Source organism: Macaca nemestrina, chromosome 6 (assembly GCF_043159975.1).
Source record: "Macaca nemestrina isolate mMacNem1 chromosome 6, mMacNem.hap1, whole genome shotgun sequence".
Taxonomy (NCBI): domain Eukaryota; kingdom Metazoa; phylum Chordata; class Mammalia; order Primates; family Cercopithecidae; genus Macaca; species Macaca nemestrina.
In genome coordinates, this window is record NC_092130.1 from 48,021,226 (window position 1) to 48,041,761 (window position 20,536).

Consider the following 20,536-nt stretch of genomic DNA (forward strand, 5'->3'; position numbering starts at 1 on the left):
ATTCCAGGAATAATTCTGGTTTCACTGCTATTGTTTGTTGTTTTTGTAAATAAACCGCAAAAATCAACAAATGGCCTCAAAATCGAACACATGTGACTTACAGCAATTCATATACCAAAACACAAATAATGCAGAACAAATAAGAGAAAAATTCCGGTCAGGCTCTCCACTCACCCATGGCTGGTGGCTGGCATTCAACTCTCCAGCAGCCAGGGAGTCCATTTTCTTGTTTCTCTGCTGGCCATCCTCAGGACTGCCTGGGGGGCCAGGGTGTGCTGCCACCTGCAGGCCAAACAAGGGAAAAACATAAGCAACGGCCCCAATCATGCGCCTGAAGCCCCTCCTATATCCTCAGGCAGCTGGAAGACCTGGGTCCCCACGGTGGCACAAGAGCCAGGAGCACTCACCGAGTGCCAACACCTGCTGGGCCACAAACAGTTTCTGCTTGAGATCCCAACACAGGCAACAGAGTCAGCAAAAACTCTAAGATATAAGAAGTCAAGCATTTCTTAACAACAGCAGCAAACTCTTACACAGGGCTGTGGTTACCAGACACTGCTCTAAATAACTCACACTTGTTTACTTATTTCATCCTCACAACGACGGGTAAATATTTTAGGTCTCTGCCAATTTGCCTGATTACTGAATTAGGTTGAATCATTAAAATGAATGACTTGGTAATACTCAATTTCAAAGAGGGGTCACATATGAAAACTCTGAGAGAGATTCTCAGCATCTTGCAGACATTCATTCTCAAAATATCCATTGAGTGTTATGGACCAGACACTGCTCTAGGACCTGGGAAGAGAGGAGCGAACACACAAGACAAAGTCCCTGCTCTCACGAAGCTTCTGTTGTAGTGGAGGGAGGCAACAATAGAAAAGGAGACAAATGCCAAGCAGAGGAAAAAGCAGGGAAAAAGAGATACAGCACGATGACAATGCTGTTAATATCCATTCATTTATTCATTTATTTCCAAGGACTTACTAACCATGTCATTTATTGCCCACAGCTGCATGTCAGGCACTGTGCCAAGGATGCAATTATGGGTAAGAAATAGACATGGTCTCTGCCTGTATGGAGTACTTACATAAGAGGAACATTTATTATTAGTCAAATAATCACCTAAATAAATGCACAGATGTTAATCTGTGATAGGTGTGGTAGCAGAATTGCATGTAGTCCTTGTGAGAGCACCTCCAGGAGGCCTGACCTCGTCTAGGGGGAGGCCTGAGATGGAGTGTGGGGAGGAGCAATGTGTTAGTCCATTTTGCATTGCTATAAAGGAATATCTGAGGCTGGATAATTTATAAAGAAAAGAGGTTTAAGGCTGGGTGCAGTGGCTCACACTTGTAATCCCAGCACTTTGGGAGGCTGAGACGGGTGGATCATCTGAGGTCAGGAGTTCGGGACCAACCTGGCCAACATGGTGAAACCCTGTCTCTACTAAAAACACAAACATTAGCTGGGTGTGGTGGTGCATGCCTGTAATCCCAGCTAGTTGGGAGGCTGAGGCAGGAGAATTGCTTGAACTGGGGAGGCAGAGTTTGCAGTGAGCCAAGATCATGCCACTGCACTCCAGCCTAGGTGTCAGAGCAAGACTCTGTCTCAAAAAAAAAAAAAAAAAAAAAAAAAAAAAGAAAAGAGGTTTGGCTCACAGTTCTGTAGACTGTACAAGCATGGCACCAGCATCTGCTTGGCTTCTGGTCAGGCCTCAGGATGCTTACAATCATGGTGAAAGGTAAAGGGGGAGCTGGCGTGTCACATGGCACAAGAAAGAGCAAGAAAGGGGAGGAGATGCCAAGGCTCCTTTAAACAACCAGCTCTCACCTGAACAGAGTAAGAACTCACTCATTACTTCCAGGATGGTACCAAACCATTCATGAGGGATCCAGCCCCATGACCCAAACACCTCCCACCAGGTCCCACCTCCAATGCTGGCGATCACATTTCAACAAGAGATTGGGAGGAGACATGCATCTAAACCATATGAAGCAGTGTCCCTGTCAAAAGCACACCCTGTGCACAGGCTGGATCGTGGGCAGTCAGCAGGGACAGGAGGCAGGGTGAGGCTGGAGAAGCAGTGTAGGCAACCCTTGCATGACACTCCAAGCCACAAGAGGAGTTTGAGCCTTAACCCTGGAGAACTGGAGCACCATACAAGGGTCTTAGGCAGAGGAGTAATGCATTTAGATGTGTACTTTTAAAAGATTATCTATGTAGGCTGAGTAATGGCCCTGCCAAAGATGTCTATGTGTGAATCCCTGGAGGCTGTGCGTATGTTCCCCTACATGGCAAAAGGGACATTGCAGATGTGATTCAGGATCCTGAGAATTGGAGAGTATCCAGGTGGGCCCAGTGTAATCACCAGTGTCCTTATAAGAGGGAGGCGGGGGAGATCTGAGGAGCCTGAGTGATGTGGCATGAGAAAGATTTGGCTTCGAAGAGGAGGAAGGGGCCCTGGGCCAGGGAATGCAGTGGCCTCTAGAAGCTGGAAAAAGTAACAAAACGATTCTCCTTTAGAGCCTCCAGAAGGAACGCAGCCCTGCCAAAGCCTTAATTTCAGGACTTCTAAAATAGTAAATTTGTGTTGTTTTAAGGCACTGACTTTGTGGTAATTTGTTACAGCAGCAGTAGGAGAATAGGACATACTAGCTCCTGTGAAAAACCAGATTGGACGTAAGGGCAAGGGGAGGCAGGGACTAGCTAGAGGTCACTGCTGTGGTTCCGTCAAGAGGTGTGAGAGCTTGCACCACAGTGGTAGCCGTGGGGATGGAGAGGAGTGGAGTTGAAGGACCCAAGCAGGGGAAGAGCCGGCCAGTCAAAGGTCTTGCTGCAATCTGGCAGATGGTACTGGAATGCTACAGCAGGTCTCTTTCAGGCTCAGGCCCTGGCTGGCTCACCCTGGCTAGAGCCCAGCACTTTTACAGAAGGAGGAAGCTCATACCAGCGCTGTAGAGCACTCCCAGACAGACACACCATTAACTTGCTTAACCTGCCAACCCCATTCCCACAAAAAATTTCATGAGTCTCCAGGAACAAGCCCTAAGAAAGAATACATGGGGAATTTTTACTAGGCAAAAGGTAGCAATTATTTCTGCTAAGCATTAAGTCTTGCAGCAAATTTTTTTTTTTTTTTTTTCCGTGAACAGAGATTTTGTAATTCTGGAAGGGAGGGGTCCAGATTTAAATATACACATCTCTAACCTAGCTGATGCCGAACCATGATTAAATCCAACATTTAAAAACTTCATGGTCAGTAGAAAATGTAGAAATTAAAGAAGGACTAAACAAGAAACTAGGAGACTCAGCATCTACTCTATTCTTGCTTAATAATCCAGACCTACTTAAAAAATGGGATCCTAATTTGGTCCTGTTTAATGGAGCTGTCAAGAAGAAAAAGCAATAAAAATTATTTGAGAGAATTTTAGAAACATTCTCCCATTCTACTCCAAAAATATAAATATGCACACTCCAAAACCAAGTACCTTGGATTGTACTGAGAGATGACCATGGCGTCTTAACGGTACTATTTCCCCATGATGTTGCAGCAGGCCACAGAGACCTCACTGAATTGTAAGAGCAGGAAAGGACCCAGGAATGCCTGCAGATGACAAAATACCAGGTAGTCCTGTCGGCCTAGGAGCATGTTAATTTAAAAATAGATATATTGTTTTTTCTGGTGACAAAAGTGACATATGTCTATTATAGGAAAACACAAACAACTCCTGTAGTCCAATGATCCATAGATAACACATTTGGAAATATTTTCTTCTAGTCTTTTTTCCCCATTGATTTTGGCACAGGCACACACACACACACACTCACACTCACTTCATTTTTAACAAAATTACAATACTGTATATACTTTTATAACCAGTTTTATGTACCAGTATATAATCCTCCATGTATTAAATATAGTTTTTCATAATGGTAGTATTCCATCATATGAAAGTACGAAAAAATCACTTAACCAATCCCTAATTGCTGAACAACTGAGTAGTTTCTAACTTTATGGTAACATAAGCCATTGGTAGGAACCTCCTCATCTACGGGAATATCCCTAGATATAAATCTGTGTCTATAGCTCTGATTATTTCCTTAAGGTCCTATTTCCTACATCCATGCATTGCCATTACTATTTTGCTATAATTAATTACCATCTGTAATGTACTTAACATTTCTCTTTAAATCAACTCATTTCTGTCCTTAAACAAATGTATTTTAAAAGCAAACCTGACTGGGTATGGTGGCTCACACCTGTAATTCTAGTACTTTGGGAGACCAAGGCAGGCGGATTGCCTGAGCTCAGGAGTTCGAGACCAGCCTGGGCAACGTGGCAAAACCCCATCTCTACTAAAAATACAAAAAATCAGCCAGGCGTGGTGGTGCGTGCCTGTAGTTCCAGCTACTCAGGAGGCTGAGGCATGAGAATCGCTTGAACCTATGAAGCAGAAGTTGCAGTGAGCCAAGATTGTGCCACTGCACTGTAGCCTGGACAACAGGGCAAGACTCAGTATCAAAAAAAAAAAAAAAAAAAAAAAAAAAAAAAAAAAAAGCAAACCTATTTAAGTGGAAAACCAACATCATATGCCATAAATGAAGGCAATCATAATATGTTTTATTGGAATAAAAAAATACTGTGGTTAAAATAGAGTCAAAATACTGCTCTCCCTTTGCTCATTCTTTTATATAAAATGGGAGATTAGAGAGGCTTAGTGAGAGAGGTGTTGAAGGCATGCTAGCACCAAGCTAAAGTTTTTCTCCTTCCCTTGATCAGAAGACTGAAAAGGAATTGAGCATGGGAATAACTTTCTCACTGTGAGTCAGTGTTAGACAATGTGGCAAATGTGTCCCAACTAGAATTACCCTGCGCCACCTGAAATAACCTCTTACGAAAACATGCCTTAGGACATATTCTTGGAAGTAGAACTGGGATAAAAGGTATGGACACTTTAAGGAGCTTCTGATAACCAGAGCCCAAACACCAACCAAGTTAGTTTAATCACAGTGTTACTATAAGAGTGCCCATTTTCCTTCATGTTCACAAATATTAAGTACTATAAACAAAATATTGAAATAGCTAAAACGTTTCAGCTTTTTGGTGTAAAATATCCAGCAGCTGAATCTTCAAAGACTATTTTCATGCTCCTCTAGCTAGTCCCTGACCCTAGGGCAGGGCTATTTTATGAATCTTTAGTTAGTGGTAAGTTTACAACAAACTGATATTGCACTTGGTTTCACCAAGCTAAAGTAAACTCTGTAAAACATGAGGAAGTGACTTTAGCATTTGCAAATATTTCAGAATGCCTTTGTGCCAGCAAAGGTCAAACAAGGATCAGAATTGCATGGATTCCAAAGTGTACTTTTGGGAAATAAGAGACCCAGAGAAGCATTACTCAAGATACAATTCACTACAAATTTCCAGCAAGTCAATGAAAAGTCTAAAAGAAATACATGTTTAAACTTTCCTATCCTGGTATAATATGCAATTGCACAAATAGGTTAGATTGTAGACTAATGCAATTGTTAATATTTCTAACATAGAAAAAGGAAAGTGTATTTTGAAGCAAGAAGAATTAATAACAATTGGAATTGTTCAGGTTATTCCTGGGCAGATACCTACGTGTATATGTGCCTGTGGGGAAAAGGTGAGGAAAAAGAGACGTGAAAACATCCTTATGTAATCTCAGCACTTTGGGAGGCCGAGGCAGGCAGATCACGAGGTCAAGAGATCGAGACCATCCTGGCCAACATGGTGAAACCCCGTCTCTACTAAAAACACAAAAATTTTCTGGGCATGGTGGCGCACACCTGTAGTCCCAGCTACTCAAGAGGCTGAGACAGGTGAAGTGCTTGAACCTAGGAGGTGGAGGTTGCAGTGAGCCGAGATTGCACCACTGCACTCGAGCCTGGGTGACAGAGCGAGATTCTGTCTCCAAAAAAAAAAAAAAAAATTATTATATTTGGAAGGAGGTTATTGGTTCTGATTTTTGCGAGAGACAAAAATACAAGTTTATCTAAGCTTAAGAACTAAATGATGGCCTATTGTAAGATATAGAACTTCCAACTCACTGAATAAAAAGAAGGAAAGAAGACACAGAGGACAAATACACTTTGATGAATCCATCGAGTCACAAGGAAAAAAATGCATGATAAATACATGGCAAAACAAGATGGCAAAAATAAGACCATATTTATCAGTGATCAAAATAAGTAAGAATGAATTAAATTCCATTATTAAAAGATCAAGACTTTCACCCTAAATGCCCATGAATGGAAAATGGATAAATTATGGTACATATTCCACTTTAATGGATGTGTGTGTGTGTATGTATGCATATGTGTGTGTATACATCATAGAAAGAGGCCCATGAGTTTCAGTTTAGAAAGTTGTAGGAAAATATTTGTATAAGCATAGGAAAGGGTCCAGAAAAACACACCAATATGATATCTGTGGTTGCCTATAGAGAGCGGTTTACCTATGAGTTTCAGTTTAGAAAGTTGTAGGAAAATATTTGTATAAGCATAGGAAAGGGTCCAGAAAAACACACCCCAATATGATATCTGTGGTTGCCTATAGAGGCTGAAATGGACTTTCCTGTCTCACTTTACAAATGTCTACACTGTTTGAATCTATTACAAAAGCATATGACCAAAGGAACATGAAAAAATAAATGTAATAGTAAACGTAATAAAACGGAATAATAAACGTAAGGGCAGGATCAGTGAAATAGAGGACATAGAGGACCAAAAAAAAGGTGGTTAACAAAACTCGAAGTATTTACTTGAAAGTAGACAAACCTCTAGTGAGACTGATCAAGAATAACTGACACAAGATTTTTAAATAATGAGATTACAGAAAAAGGAAGAAATGACAAATAAAACAGACATTTTAAAATGTATAAAGAATAATATAAATACATGATAACACATTTGAAAATACAGATGAAATGAATACATTTCTAGAAAATAAAAATTACCAAATTTGGCACAAAAAATGTGTATAACTACTTAAGAGACTCAAATAATTTTGAAACCTCTTCCCCATAGAGTTTCAGACCCAGACCATTTTACAAGTGCCTTCTACTAACTTCCAAGGAGCAGAAAATCTCTATCTTAATGGAGTTGCTTTAGAAGATAGAAAAAAAGAGAAAACATTGTCCAACTTAAGGTTACTTAATTTTGAAATGTTAAATATGGACTGTACAAATAAAAATACAGGATAGTTTCACTTAAAAACATGGATGTTAAACTCCTAAATATTACCTAATCAAATGCAAAAGTATATTACAAATACATCATGATAAAGTAATTCACTACATTAGTCGATTGTGGAAGAGGTTACGAGTACTCACCAGTCTCTCTGTTCTCTTCCTCCTGGGAACACCACCAGGCTACATTTCCCAGCCACCTTACAATTAGGTGAGAGCCATGAGACTAGTTCTTGCCAATGGAATGTGAACGGAAGTGCATCTAATTTTCTGGCTCACGAAAACAGCAGCATTTTCTTTATTTGATTTTCTTTTTTTTTAGATGGAGTTTAGCTCTTGTTGCCCAGGCTGGAGTGCAGTGACGCGATCTTGGCTCACTGCAACCTCCACCTCCCAGGTTCAAGCTATTCTCCTGCCTCAGCCTCCCGAGTAGCTGGGATTACAGGCATGTGCCATGACGCCCGGCTAATTTTGTATTTTTAGTAAAGATGGGGTTTCTCCGTGTTGGTCAGGCTGGTCTCAAACTCCCAATCTCAAGTAATCTGCCCGCCTCGGCCTCCTGAAGTGCTAGGATTACAGGCGTGAGCCACCGTGCCCAGCAACAGCAACATTTTCTAAAAGCAATCAGTACTCAACACTGTCCTGGGGTAGAGCAGCGGGGGACCCCATGTTTTAAAACTTAGGACCTTAGACCATCTTTGTCAAATTCAGATGGTTTTATCAAAGTTAAGACCATTCAAGTTTTGTTTCAGTAATGGGTCTTATGATCAGATCTGTGTGATTAGGTTGAATTCATTATTATTGAGACAAAAATTGACTTAAAGGGGATTCTCGGTATTGGCCTGCAAAAGCTGACGTTACTTAAATGTAAGTTAAGTGCCTGATGATTTAGTCACTTTACTCTCAGCTCTTAGCTCTTTCACTCATCTGTCCTTGTTCTGCACAACCTGCCTTATGGGTAACTTGAATACATATTTTCTCTCGTCAGGGGATGGGGAACGCCTTAAGGGCAGGGGCTGTTTCCACAGCGCTGGCGGGGGGAACCCCTTCCTGCATACCAAGAATGAGTTGTCTATACTTGACGAAGGACAAAGACAAGGTGGCACGCATCTTTCATGTTTCTGCTGGCAGATGCAGTGGACTGGAAATTTCCCGGTCTGGGAAGGACTCCTTCTGTGAGTGCACCTATCCCTGACCATCTATGCTAGCCCTGGGATGGGGGCCCCAGCAGAGTGAGGCCCTGACTTCACATGGACAGGGCCGGGGCAATGGGGCCCCATCGTGGCCTAGTTGCTCTCCATGCCTGTGATCAAGGGAGATGAGCTGCCAGCTTGCTCGGTCAGGGAACACTTGGAAGGCACCCCAAGCGCCCCCAGGTGCACCAGATCTAGGAAACTTACGCAAACTACACGAGGGATGGGGTAGGGCCCAGTGGGAAAAATGAGTCTGACAGGTCAGAGGAAGTAGATTATGAGCTCAGGTTAGGCATTCTGCTCGGTATTTTACGTACACCCTCCCACTTTTGATTTTTACCAACACCCAGGGAGGTCGGTGCTCTACAAAAAGGAAAGGTGTGCTCAGGTGGCCCGACTTGCCACGGTCCCAGCTCGACCCCGGGCTGCTAGCCCCTTGGCACGCTTGTCTGAGGCCTCCCAGGTCTTCCAGCCCGCCCTGGAGGCTCAAAGCCACGAAACCCAGGGGTGCCGCGTCTCAGGCCCTCCCCGCCCCCACGGCAGAACCCCAGACCCTGCCCGGGTCAACCGCCTGGCGTCGGGCCCGCCGGGTCCGCAAGGAGGAGCCCGCGAGGCGGAGGCGAAGGGGCTGCGCTTACCTCGCCCTGCGCGGGCGCCCCAGGGCCCGCGCTCCAGGCTGGCCGCCGCCGCATTCTGCGCCCCTCGCCGGGGACGGCAGCTGCGCCAGTCCTGGACACAACCACTTTCATTTTCCTCAACGACATCGGCAGGAAAGCGAAAGCGAAAACCTCCGGGAGGCGGGACCGGGGCCGAGCGCGGGCCGGCAGCCAGAGGCGGGGGCCCCGGGCTCGGGTCTGCGCGTGGCCTGCCCGGTGGCGTTCGGGGTGGAGCTCGGTCCCGCCGAGTGCCCGAGAGCGAGTCCGCCGCGCACACCTGCCTCGGCGGGACCCGGGCCCGGGCTGGACGGGAGGCTGGGCAGGCCCGCGGTAAGCGGAAAGGCGCCCGCGGCGCTCTCGCCAGACCGGGACAGGTTCCTCCATCTGCCCTTCATTCAGCGTTTACTTGGGCCTGTGGCTGGCAGCCGGCCCGGGAACTGACCGATGGTGGCGCTTTGGGCTCTGGCCTGAGGAGGCGGGTGCCAGCCTGAGCAGCTGGGACCAAGCCTCAGAGGAGTCCCCGTTGGAGGGGACTTGACCACGAGGTACCAGGCATCTTATCTGGGGTCAGCGGAGAACCCAAAAGTCAATGATCTCGGTGAAATGGGGGTCCCTCCATCCGATAAGAGAAACTGCAACAGCAAGCCTATGGTTTGGACTCCCTGGTCTAAGCAGTGCCCATCAAGATCTAAACATTTAGAGATTCCAGGGTTCAGTGTCTGGCCATCTCTTATTGTTAGTGATTTGGGACAAAATATTCAAGTAGTTAGACTTAGTTACTTCCCCTGTGGGATGGGAATAATAATCATACCTACCGCCAGAATTTTAGGAATGAACAATAGAAGGAAAAAATACTTAAAATTTTCTGTCAGCCTCTAGGTAGGTTCCTTGAGGGCAGCAACAAAGTCATTATTTACCTGGATGCTTGATAGACATTCTCCAGTGGCCAGTGCGTCAACTTGGAGCTATCTCCATGATAACAGGTTAGTTGTCAAAGTTTGGACAATATTTTCTGGAGTTTAAAGACTGAGGAAGCCCTGAAATTTTTTTTGGAAGGTGTCTCAAACTTAGCCTGACAGCCCCTACAATTATGCCATGGAACCAGGTTTTTGTTAGAGCAGAGCACGGCCACAACATTTGATGGACATTCCTACAGCAGTGTTTAGCGCTGGCCACTGAAGTCTGAAAATACTTTTGCAAGCATTTCTATTCACTTGCTTTTAGAAAACATTGGCAAGACACCATACTCCAAACACAATTTGCCCTGTGTGTACGTTTGTTGCAGAGCAAACATAAAAGTTTTTGCCATAGAGCAAACATAGAGCAGTCTGTTACAACTGGAACAAGAAACCAAAATAAACTATTAAATCTGCCCAGGGTCACTTTGGTTTACCTGTTTGTAATTTGGGCACATTCCCTGCAAGATGGAGGCCCTGGTCTGTGACTGATGTAGGGGCTTGTATGTGTCCTTGCAATAGTTCCCTCAAGAGCAGGTGGGAAAGTGGGGCAGGCCAAATGATGACCTTAGAAAAACAATAGCCTGTTTCTCTGTCCAGAAGATGATACTTTTAGTCTGTAGTATGAAGGAAAAAAGAAAAATGAAACAAAAAAGGCAAATCTTGGAGCCTTTTCCTCCTTATAGGACAATTCTTGACTCCAAGATAGCAAAGTAGAGTTAAATCTGCTTCTGCATAAAAACTATGTTTGGGAAGATGAAGATCAGGAAAAGATGGAAGAGATATAAGAAGATAAGCCAAATCCTGGTTACCTTTTATAGACATCACACATGTGAACAGAGAGCATCAGGAGGTGAAGGCCGGCCTGAAGTCTTTCATCTTGGCGACTTCCCAAGGTTTTGTCCTTGACTTTGTGGGACCAAAAATCTCATCTGACTTCCAGTGTTCCATAGTTGATTAGCACTGTTGCATGAAGTCAGAATACCAATTTATTGATTTCATTCATTATTTGCTAGAGAAGTGCTATGCTAAATGCATTACATGCGTTACCTCATTTAATTCTCCCTACTATCATGTGGTATATTATAACCTATTTATTTTTCACTTGGGAGAACAAAAGATGAAGGAAATCCCAAGGTCACATAGTTACTATGTATGTTAGTGGCAGGGTTTGAATCAAGGCCATCTGACCCCAAAATCTGCAGCTTAGCCATTCCTGTTAGAAGCAAGACTGTCAGGAACACAGGACTTGAGGCCACCTGAAGAGTATATTCTCTTCTTGTAGCCATGCAGTTTGGAGCCCAGTAGTCAGTAGGTGGCTTAGTGAGCCTAAAATCAGAATCAGAAGAGTGAATTGTCTGACTTAAATGGTTAACGATATCAGGCTTGGGCAATGTGGGATGTCGTTTTCCACAACACAGGTCAAAACCTGTAGGGAGGACTGTTCACTCATCCCTGCTGGCCTGGCCTGCCGTTCTCCCTAGATGGGGCCTGGTGGACACCATCTGTTTGTTTCGATGAGGCTCTCTTTATCAGGGCCGCCCCTCCTCAGATGGATACATTTTTAGATAGAGCAAGGCATTACTGAGTAATGTTACCCAGTAAGGTTTTGCAGCCCTTATTTTTCTTTATGGAGACATTTTGTGTCTTTGCTCTGATTGGCTTGATTTATAATTTAACTTCTAAAGGACAGCGTTCTATCCCACCTTTTGGAGACAGCTCTGTTTTCCTTACTACCCTTCCTGATCTAACCCTGGAACAAAAGTTTGTGCAGTAGCAAGTTCTGCAACAAGCACTTTATCCAGGCCTGCACTGATAGTCAATGAAGACACAAAAGAAGTAAAAGTCCAAGTCCAAGGCCAGTTCCAAAAGACTTTACTACAGAAGCGGGCAATGGAGGGTTGGGGGGCGGGGCACAGCTGACGATCACACAACACAGCTGAAGAATGATATAAATGGAATGAAAGCATGGTGCAAGCAGCATATAACTTAGGAGTCACTGGTTAGGAAAAAAAATACCTGATGTGTGATTCAGATAAAAATGAACCCTTTTAGATACTTCATTCAACAAATATTCTGTGGCAACCTCAAAATGCAGCCACCCTGCTAATGCTGGGGATTCAGTGACGAGCAAAAATAAATGTGGTCTCTGCCCTCGGGAAACACTCTTGAGTGAGGTAATAAAACAATCAAATAATTGGTCAAATATAGAATGCCATCCTAAATGCTACAGGGTGCATTTGACGCTATAAGAGAGAATGCCAGAGGCAAAACTCCTCTAATAGGCCACCTGTACTCTGGGGCTTCCTGTCAGCCTGGCCAGCACTTTCTCAGAGTGGCTCTGCAGTCTGAGGCTCTTCCTATCTACTCCTCCCACCTTCCCTCTCCTCTTTCACAGGGGTCAGACCTGCATTACGGTGTAAGGCTCTGTTTACTCTTGCTTCTGCTCCTCTTTATTCTTCATACGCATTTTCCCCAATAAACTCTTCCAGGTTTAATTCCACATTGGTGTCTGCTCTAGGAGGACCCAAGCTGACATAATGATGCCCTTCCTCGACTTGGAGAACCTTGGAAAAGGCCCAAGTTTTGGAAGGCTCCAATTCTGCACATGTTGGCTCAGGTGTCAGGTGGGCAAGGAAGCTCCATATCTGCTTTCCCACTCAGAAGATAATGCTTGTGCTTTGGTACTAAAGCTATCAACCATGTCCTCTGTGGGAGCTAGGGTCTGGTCTTGTTTATAAAATGCTTGTTCCATGGATAATCAGCAATTCTCAGTTTAGATCTCAATATTAGAACTATTTCCCTCTAGAAAAGCACAACCTACCAATAGCAAAAAACATCCTTTAACTTCCTTGAGGAGGAGTTAAAAGTCAAAAAATCAAAAGGGAATGAGCAATTGTTCCTGAACAGCCAAAGGGAAATAATTTTGCTTTGGGGGGGGGCCTTAGTTTTCTGGCAAAAGGAAGTCTTTTTGTTTGTTTGTTTGTTTATTTGTTTGAGATGGAGTTTCGCTCTTCTTCCCCAGGCTGGAGTGTGATGGTGCGGTCTCAGGTCACTGCAATCTCTGCCTCCCAGGTTCAAGTGATTCTCCTGCCTCAGCCTCCCAAGTAGCTGGGATTACAGGTGTGCACCACCACACCCAGCTAATTTTTGTATTTTTTTTAGTAGAGATGGGGTTTCATCATGTTGGCCAGGCTGGTTGCGAACACCAGACCTCAGGTGATCCACCCACCTCGGCCTCCCAAAGTGCTGGGATTATGGGCGTGAGTCACTGCACCCAGCCTGGAAGTCATCTTTTATAAGTGCTCCTTAAGGAAAGAACTTACCTGTTTGGCAGCACAGATGGAAATCTATCATTTTTGGTAGAAAGAAGCTAGCACTCCAAAAGGCACTTTCACTCTGAGCTTAGCATCCGTGAGCAAGGTGCCCTTGGAGAGCTGGGTGACAAAGGATGACCCTGTCACTGAGGTTCAGTCACTAGCAACCTGTTCTGAGTGAATCATCTGTCTGAAGGCAGAGCTCTTCAGGTCTACCGCTGGTTCTTCCCATGGAAGGAGGCTTGAACACAAATCATGAGTACTACATGAATATTTGAACATGGCGCTCTCTCATAGTCAAGTATAGCATTTCCTTCACCAACTGCACACCCCAGGCAGCCCACATCCATCTCATGTTGGTGTGGAGGCTGACAGTAGGCGAGTTTACATGCTTTGTTCCGAAGCTGTCAGGAAGCCCAGATACTATTAGTCTGCTTGGTCTAAAAAGAGAAAGAAGTAGGTGTGGGCTTCATGAATGATGTTTTCCTGAGGGCTCTCTCTCTCATTCAAGGATGAATGAGTGAAAGTATTTGTTAAATTTTTTTTTTTTAAACTACCAAATGTACAGTGAGTGTACTACTTAAGCACCTTAGGGATAAGCCTGTCTTTTCCCCCAAAGGTAGTTACAATTTCCCTCATGGAACCAAGCATAATATGATAAGGACTAATTATTTGTAGGTCAATAATTACATTATAATTTACATGCAAGATCTAATTTAATCTTTATAGAAACCTGATATAGGTAAGGAATTTTACAGTTAAGGAAACAGTCTCAAAAAAGTTAAGTGACTTCCCCAAAGTTATAGAGCTAGTAAGTGAAGACATCTACTTTTGGATCACATGCTTATCTGCTCTGGGTCTGCGCACTTAGCCAAAGACATAGTGCCTTCAAGAAAGAGGATGTCATGGGGTAAACCTTGAACATGAATAGAATTAGGATAGTCAGAGATGAAGGAGGACAACGTATGGATGGAGGCAGGAGTGTCAAGGAGAAATAGAAAGCTAAAAGTGTGTCATATCAGGAGTTGAAATGCATTAAAAATATGTGAAGGTTAGACCCTTTTATCGTAATCTAATGACCTTCTTTGTCTAAGTTTCGTGTTAAAGTCTATTTGTCTGATATTAATATAGCCATTCAAACTCTCTTTTGGTTATTTGTATGGAAGATCTTTCACATCTTTTAATTTTCAACCTATTTGTGTCTTTGAATCTAAATTGAAACTCTTGTAGACATCATGATAGTTGTATCATGATTTTAAAATCTATTTGGCAAATCTGCCTTTTAATTGAAGAGTTACATTTAATATAATTACTGAAAAGGACTTACTCCTGCCATTTTGCTATTTGTTTTCTATGCCTTTTATCTTTTTTCCTCCTCAATTCCTTCATTACTGCTTTCTTTTGTGTTAAATCCGTATTTTCTAGGATAATTCTAAATCTGTATCTTTTAAAGTATATATTATTTGTTTTCTTAATAATTGCCCTGGAGATTACAATTCATATATTGATTTGTAACAACCTAGTTTAGATTAATTTCAATATTATACAAACACTTTGTTCTTATTCAGCTCTATCCCCTTTATATTTCCACAAATAACATCTTTATATATCGTATGCTCATCAACCTAAATTTTAATTATTGCTTTATGCAGTTGTCTTTTAAAAAAAGAAAGGTTAGGAAAAAAATTAATACTGCCCTTTATATTTAGTTAGGTAGCTACCTCTCCCCATGTTCATTATTCCTTCATGCAGATTCAAGTATTCAAGTTACTGGCTAGTGTCCTTTCATTTTAGCCTGAAAGATTCCCTTTAGCTTTTTTTTTTTTTTTTTTGAGATGGAGTCTCCTTGCTCTGTTGTACAGACTGGAGTGCAGTGGCTCAATCTCAGCTCACTGCAACCTCTGCCTCCCTAGTTCAAGCAATTCTCGTGCCTCAGACTCCCAAGTAGCTGGGATTACAGACATGTGCCACCAGCCTGGCTAATTTTTGTATTTTTAGTAGAGGCAGAGTTTCACCATGTTGACCAACCTGGTCTCGAACTCCTAACCTCAGGTGATCTGCTTGCCTTGGCCTCCCAAAGTGCTGGGATTATAGGCATGAGCCACTGCCCCTGGCCCTTTAGCATTTTTAAAAAAAATACTTTAAGTTCTAGGGTACATGTGTACAATGTGCAGGTTTGTTACATTAGGTATACATGTGCCATATTGGTTTGCTGCACCCATCAACTCGTCATTTACATTAGGTATTTCTCCTAATGCTATCCCTCCCTCAGCCGCCACCCACTGACAGGCCCTGGTATGTAATGCTCCCCACCCTGTGTCCATGTGTTCTCATTGTTCAATTTCCACCTATGAGTGAGACCATGTGGTGTTTGGTTTTCTGTCCTTGTGATAGTTTGCTGAGAATGATGGTTTCCAGCTTCATCCATGTTCCTGCAAAGGACATGAACTCATCCTTTTTTATGGCTGCATCGTATTCCATGGTATGTATGTGCCACATTTTCTTAATCCAGTCTATCATTGATGAGCAACTGGGTTGGTTCCAAGTCTTTGCTATTGTGAATAGTGCCACAATAAACATACGTGTGCATGTGTCTTTATAGTAGCATGATTTATAATCCTTTGGGTATATACCCAGTAATAGGATCGCTGGGTCAAATGGTATTTCTGGTTCTAGATCCTTGAGGAATCGCCACACTGTCTTCTACAGTGGTTGGACTAATTTGCAGTCCCATCAACAGTGTAAAAGCGTTCCTATTTCTCCACATCCTCTGCAGCATCTGTTGTTTCCTGACTTTTTAATAATCGCCCTTCTAACTGGCATTAGATGGTATCTCATTGTGGTTTTGATTTGCATTTTTCTGATGACCAGTGATGATGAGCATTTTTTCATGTGTCTATTGGCTGCGTAAATGTCTTCTTTTGAGAAGTGTCTGTTCATGTACTTTGCCCCTGTTTGTTGTTTTCTTGGAAATTTGTTTAAGTTCTTTGTAGATTCTGAATATTAGCCCTTTTTCAGATGGGTAGATTGCAAAAATGTTCTCCCGTTCTGTAGATTGCCTATTCAAAAGATGGTAGTTTCTTTTGCCGTGTGGAAGCTCTGTAGTTTAATTAAGTCCCATTTGTCAATTTTAGCTTTTGTTGCCATTGCTTTTGGTGTTTTATTCATGAAGTCCTTGCCCATGCCTATGCCCATGCCTATGTCCTGAATGCCTAGGTTTTCTTCTAGGGTTTTTATGGTTTTAGGTCTAACATTTAAGTCTTCAATCCATCTTGAATTAATTTTTGTATAAGGCATAAGAAAGGGATCGAGTTTCAGATTTCTACATATGGCTAGCCAGTTTTCCCAGCACCGTTTATTAAATAGGGATTCCTTTCCCCATTTCTTGTTTTTGTCAGGTTTGTCAAAGATCAGATGGTTATAGATGTGTGGTGTTATTTCTGAGGCCTCTGTTCTGTTCCATTGATCTATATATCTGTTTTGGTACCCGTATTATGCTGTTTTGGTTACTGTAGTCTTGTGGTATAGCTTGAAGTCAGGAGAGTGATGCGTCCAGTTTTGTTCTTTTTGCTTAGGATTGTCTTGGCTATGCGGGCTCTTTTTTGGTTCCATATGAACTTTAAAGTAGTTTTTTTCCCAATTCTGTGAAGAAAGTCATTGGTAGCGTGATGGGGATGGCACTGAATCTACACATTACCTTGGGCAGTATGGTCATTTTCACGTTATTGAGTCTTCCTATCCATGAGCATGGAATGTTCTTCCATTTGTTTGTGTCCTCTTTTATTTCATTGAGCACTGGTTTGTAGTTCTCCTTGAAGAGGTCCTTCACATCCCTTGTAAGTTGGATTCCTAGTATTTTATTCTCTTTGTACCAATTGTGAATGGGAGTTCAATCATGATTTGGCTCTCTGTTTGTCTGTTATTGGTGTATAGGAATGCTTGTGATTTTTCCGCATTGATTTTCTATCCTGAGACTTTGCTGAAGTTGTTTATCAACTTAAGGAGATTTTAGGCTGAGATGATAGGGTTTTCTAAATATACAATCATGTCATCTGCAGACAGGGACAACTTGACTTCCTCTTTTCCTAATTGAATACCCTTTATTTCTTTCCCTTGCCTGATTGCCCTGGCCAGAACTTCCAACACTATGTTGAATAGGAGTGGTGAGAGAGGGCATCCCTGTCTTGTGCCGGTTTTCAAAGGGAATGTTTCCAGTTTTTGCCCATTCAGTATGATATTGGCTGTGGGTCTGTCATAAATAGCTCTTATTATTTTGAGATACATTCCATCAATACCTAGTTTATTGACAGTTTTTAGCATGAAGGGCTTTTGAATTTTGTCGAAGGCCTTTTCTGCATCTATTGAGATAATCATGTGTTTTTTGTCGTTGGTTCTGTTTATGTGATGGATTACGTTTATCGATTTGTGTATGTTGAACCAGCCTTGCATCCTAGGGATGAAGCCGACTTGATTGTGGTGGATGAGCTTTTTGATGTGCTACTGGATTTGGTTTGCCAGTATTTTACTGAAGATTTTCGCACCACCTTTCATCAGGAATATTGGTGTAAAATTCTCCTTTTTTGTTGTGTCTCTACCAGGCTTTGGTATCAGGATGATGCTGGCCTCATAAAATGAGTTAGGGAGGATTCCCTCTTTTTCTATTGATTGGAATAGTTTCAGAACAAATGGTACCAGCTCCTCTTTGTACCTCTGGTAGAATTTGGCTGTGAATCTGTCTGGTCCTGGCCTTTTTTTGGTTGGTAGGCTATTAATTATTGCCTCAATTTCAGAGCCTGTTATTGGTCTATTCAGAGATTCAACTTCTTCCTGGTTTAGTCTAGGGAAGGTGTATGTGTCCAGGAATTTATCCATTTCTTCTAAATTTTCTAGTTTATTTGCATAGAGGTGTTTAAAGTATTCTCTGATGGTAGTTTGTATTTCTGTGGGATTGGTGGTGATATCCCCTTTATCATTTTTTATTGTGTCTATTTGATTCTTCCCTCTTCTATTATTTATTAGTCTTGCTGGCAGTCTATCAATTTTGTTGATCTTTTCAAAAAACAAGCTCCTGGATTCACTGATTTTTTTGAAGGGTTTTTCTGTCTCTATCTCCTTCAGTTTTGCTCTGATCTTAGTTATTTCTTGCTTTCTGCTAGCTTTTGAATGTGTTTGCTCTTGCTTCTGTAGTTCTTTTAATTGTGATGTTAGGGTGTCGATTTTAGATCTTTCCTGCTTTCCCTTGTGGGCATTTAGTGCTATAAATTTCCTTCTATACACTGCTTTAAATGTGTTCCAGAGATTCTGGTACATTGTGTCTTTGTTCTCATTGGTTTCAAAGAACATTTTTATTTCTGCCTTCATTTCTTTATGTACCCAGTAGTCATTCAGGAGCAGGTTGTTCAGTTTCCATGTAGTTGTGCAGTTTTGAGTGAGTTTCTTAATCCTGAGTTCTAATTTGGTTGCACTGTGATCTGAGAGACAGTTTGTTATAATTTCTGTTCTTTTACATTTGCTGAGGAATGCTTTACTTCCAGTTATGTGTTCAATTTTAGAATAAGTGTGATGTGGTGCTGAGCAGAATGTATATTCTGTTGATTTGGGGTGGAGAGTTCTGTAGATGTCTATTAGGTCTGCTTGGTGCAGAGCTGAGTTCCAAGCACCTATCACTTAGACCAGGTATTAAGCAGAATAATTCTCTTTGACAAACAACAGCCTTCTGGAATCCATGAGAATGTTCAGGGAACCCTGACAGAGATAAGAACTAGTTTCCAAGAATAGGAAAAGATGATACGGCAAATCTTTGCCTTTACTTTGATCTGTGGCAGGAAACTGGTTTTTAAGAAAATCTGGTTTGTTCCTCCACCTCCTTTTCTTTGTCCTTCATATTTCTGTGAGTATGCTGGTTTCTAGTTGTTATACACATTAACTGAACACCTCATCACTCACCAACTCTGCCCCTGTGGCTACAGTTTGTGTATACCTCTCTCCTGGAGGGGAGGAGATCCTTGGTCTGATAACACAGTCTTCCCAAAGTCATGGCTCTAAAGGAAACAAACCACACACGAATCCAACAGGCTTAGACAGAGCACTTGGATTTCTACATGCTTGGCTCAACCCTGGAAGTGACTTGGGCTATTGCCCCACCACATGAAGACCTCTAAGCATTCAGGTAACTATGGTTTTTGCCCTCAGAAGGCCACAAATGACTGGAATCAGTGGCATTGAGAATAAGAGAGAAAATGCAGAAACTATTCACTCGTGCTACACGATAATGGGTAGACAGAACTGCAATTCAGATTCTAGAGCCCCTGGGAAGACAGTTAATCAGTAACCCAGCACAGAACCATGTTTGAGGAGAGTGGAGAAGCCAACAGTGTTCCAGAAGACGTGCTGCCTGCCTTCCCCCCCACCCAAGTTTGATGCTCCTTGTTTTGTTATGCAACATGCCCTTGAGTTTCTATCCAACACTGGAGCTTTTTACCCAGGTCCATCCACACCTTCTAGCCCGAAGTGCCCTGTGCAAATTGTATATAGATTTAGACACCTCTCTTGCATCACACTCAACCCCCAATCCTCTCAGCCCACCACTTACTCCAGCCACTGTTGCAGTGATCAGTTCTCATGGGCTCTGGCAACCCCTACTTCGGCCCTGCACTGTATTCTCTCTTGCTTTCTACCCACAGGACAGAACTTATCTGGGACTCGTGCATGTGCAGCCTGGAAATGTGGGGAGCTGACACGTGTGGGCTGCCTTTGACAAATGGGTGCCAACAAAGAAATGCTTCCCCCTTTTACTCATGGTACAGATGGTATTGAGATGCATTTCATAAGCTTCTTCTACAGTCCTTACTGGATGGAACATCCCTGCCCTTGGTGCTAGTCAACCTGAAAATGCATCCTATTCAGCCTCCCTCCTTCTCTGTTCTCCTCCTTTTGTCCTTTATTCCTGCTCCCTGGAATCCTGTCCCCAAAGCATAAACTGCTTAACTGCACAGAAGCACTTGTCTCAGGCTCTACTTTCAACGGAACCCAAACTACAACATTTGTGCAAGAAGGCTGGCTCAGCCCATAGTCAATTAATAAAATGAAGAATTCTAGTTCACAAGAATCAAATCTTAATCTTAATCCCAACCATTGCTAGAATTAACCCAAGCTGATACAGAGAAAAGGCAGGTGACAGTGTGGCACAGGCTCACTAAA

General features: G+C 42.7%; 1 protein-coding gene across 5 annotated transcripts in view; it reads right to left on the reverse strand.

Annotated features, from left to right (window-relative positions):
• Nucleotides 1–20,430, reverse strand: part of CARINH (colitis associated IRF1 antisense regulator of intestinal homeostasis) — a 136,351-nt gene extending 115,921 nt beyond the window's left edge. For 2 of the 5 annotated variants that reach the window (XM_071098487.1, XM_071098486.1), the window contains exons 1-2: nucleotides 9,046–20,430; nucleotides 175–282 (exon numbers count right to left, since the gene is read on the reverse strand). In XM_071098487.1, the coding sequence (XP_070954588.1) occupies nucleotides 175–282; nucleotides 9,046–9,447 (510 nt within the window). In that variant the 5' untranslated portion in view covers nucleotides 9,448–20,430. The remainder of the gene's footprint in view (nucleotides 1–174; nucleotides 283–9,045) is intronic. The other 3 variants (XM_024788324.2, XM_071098488.1, XM_071098489.1) reach the window with 3 other exon arrangements.
• Nucleotides 20,431–20,536: the final 106 nt, after the last annotated feature.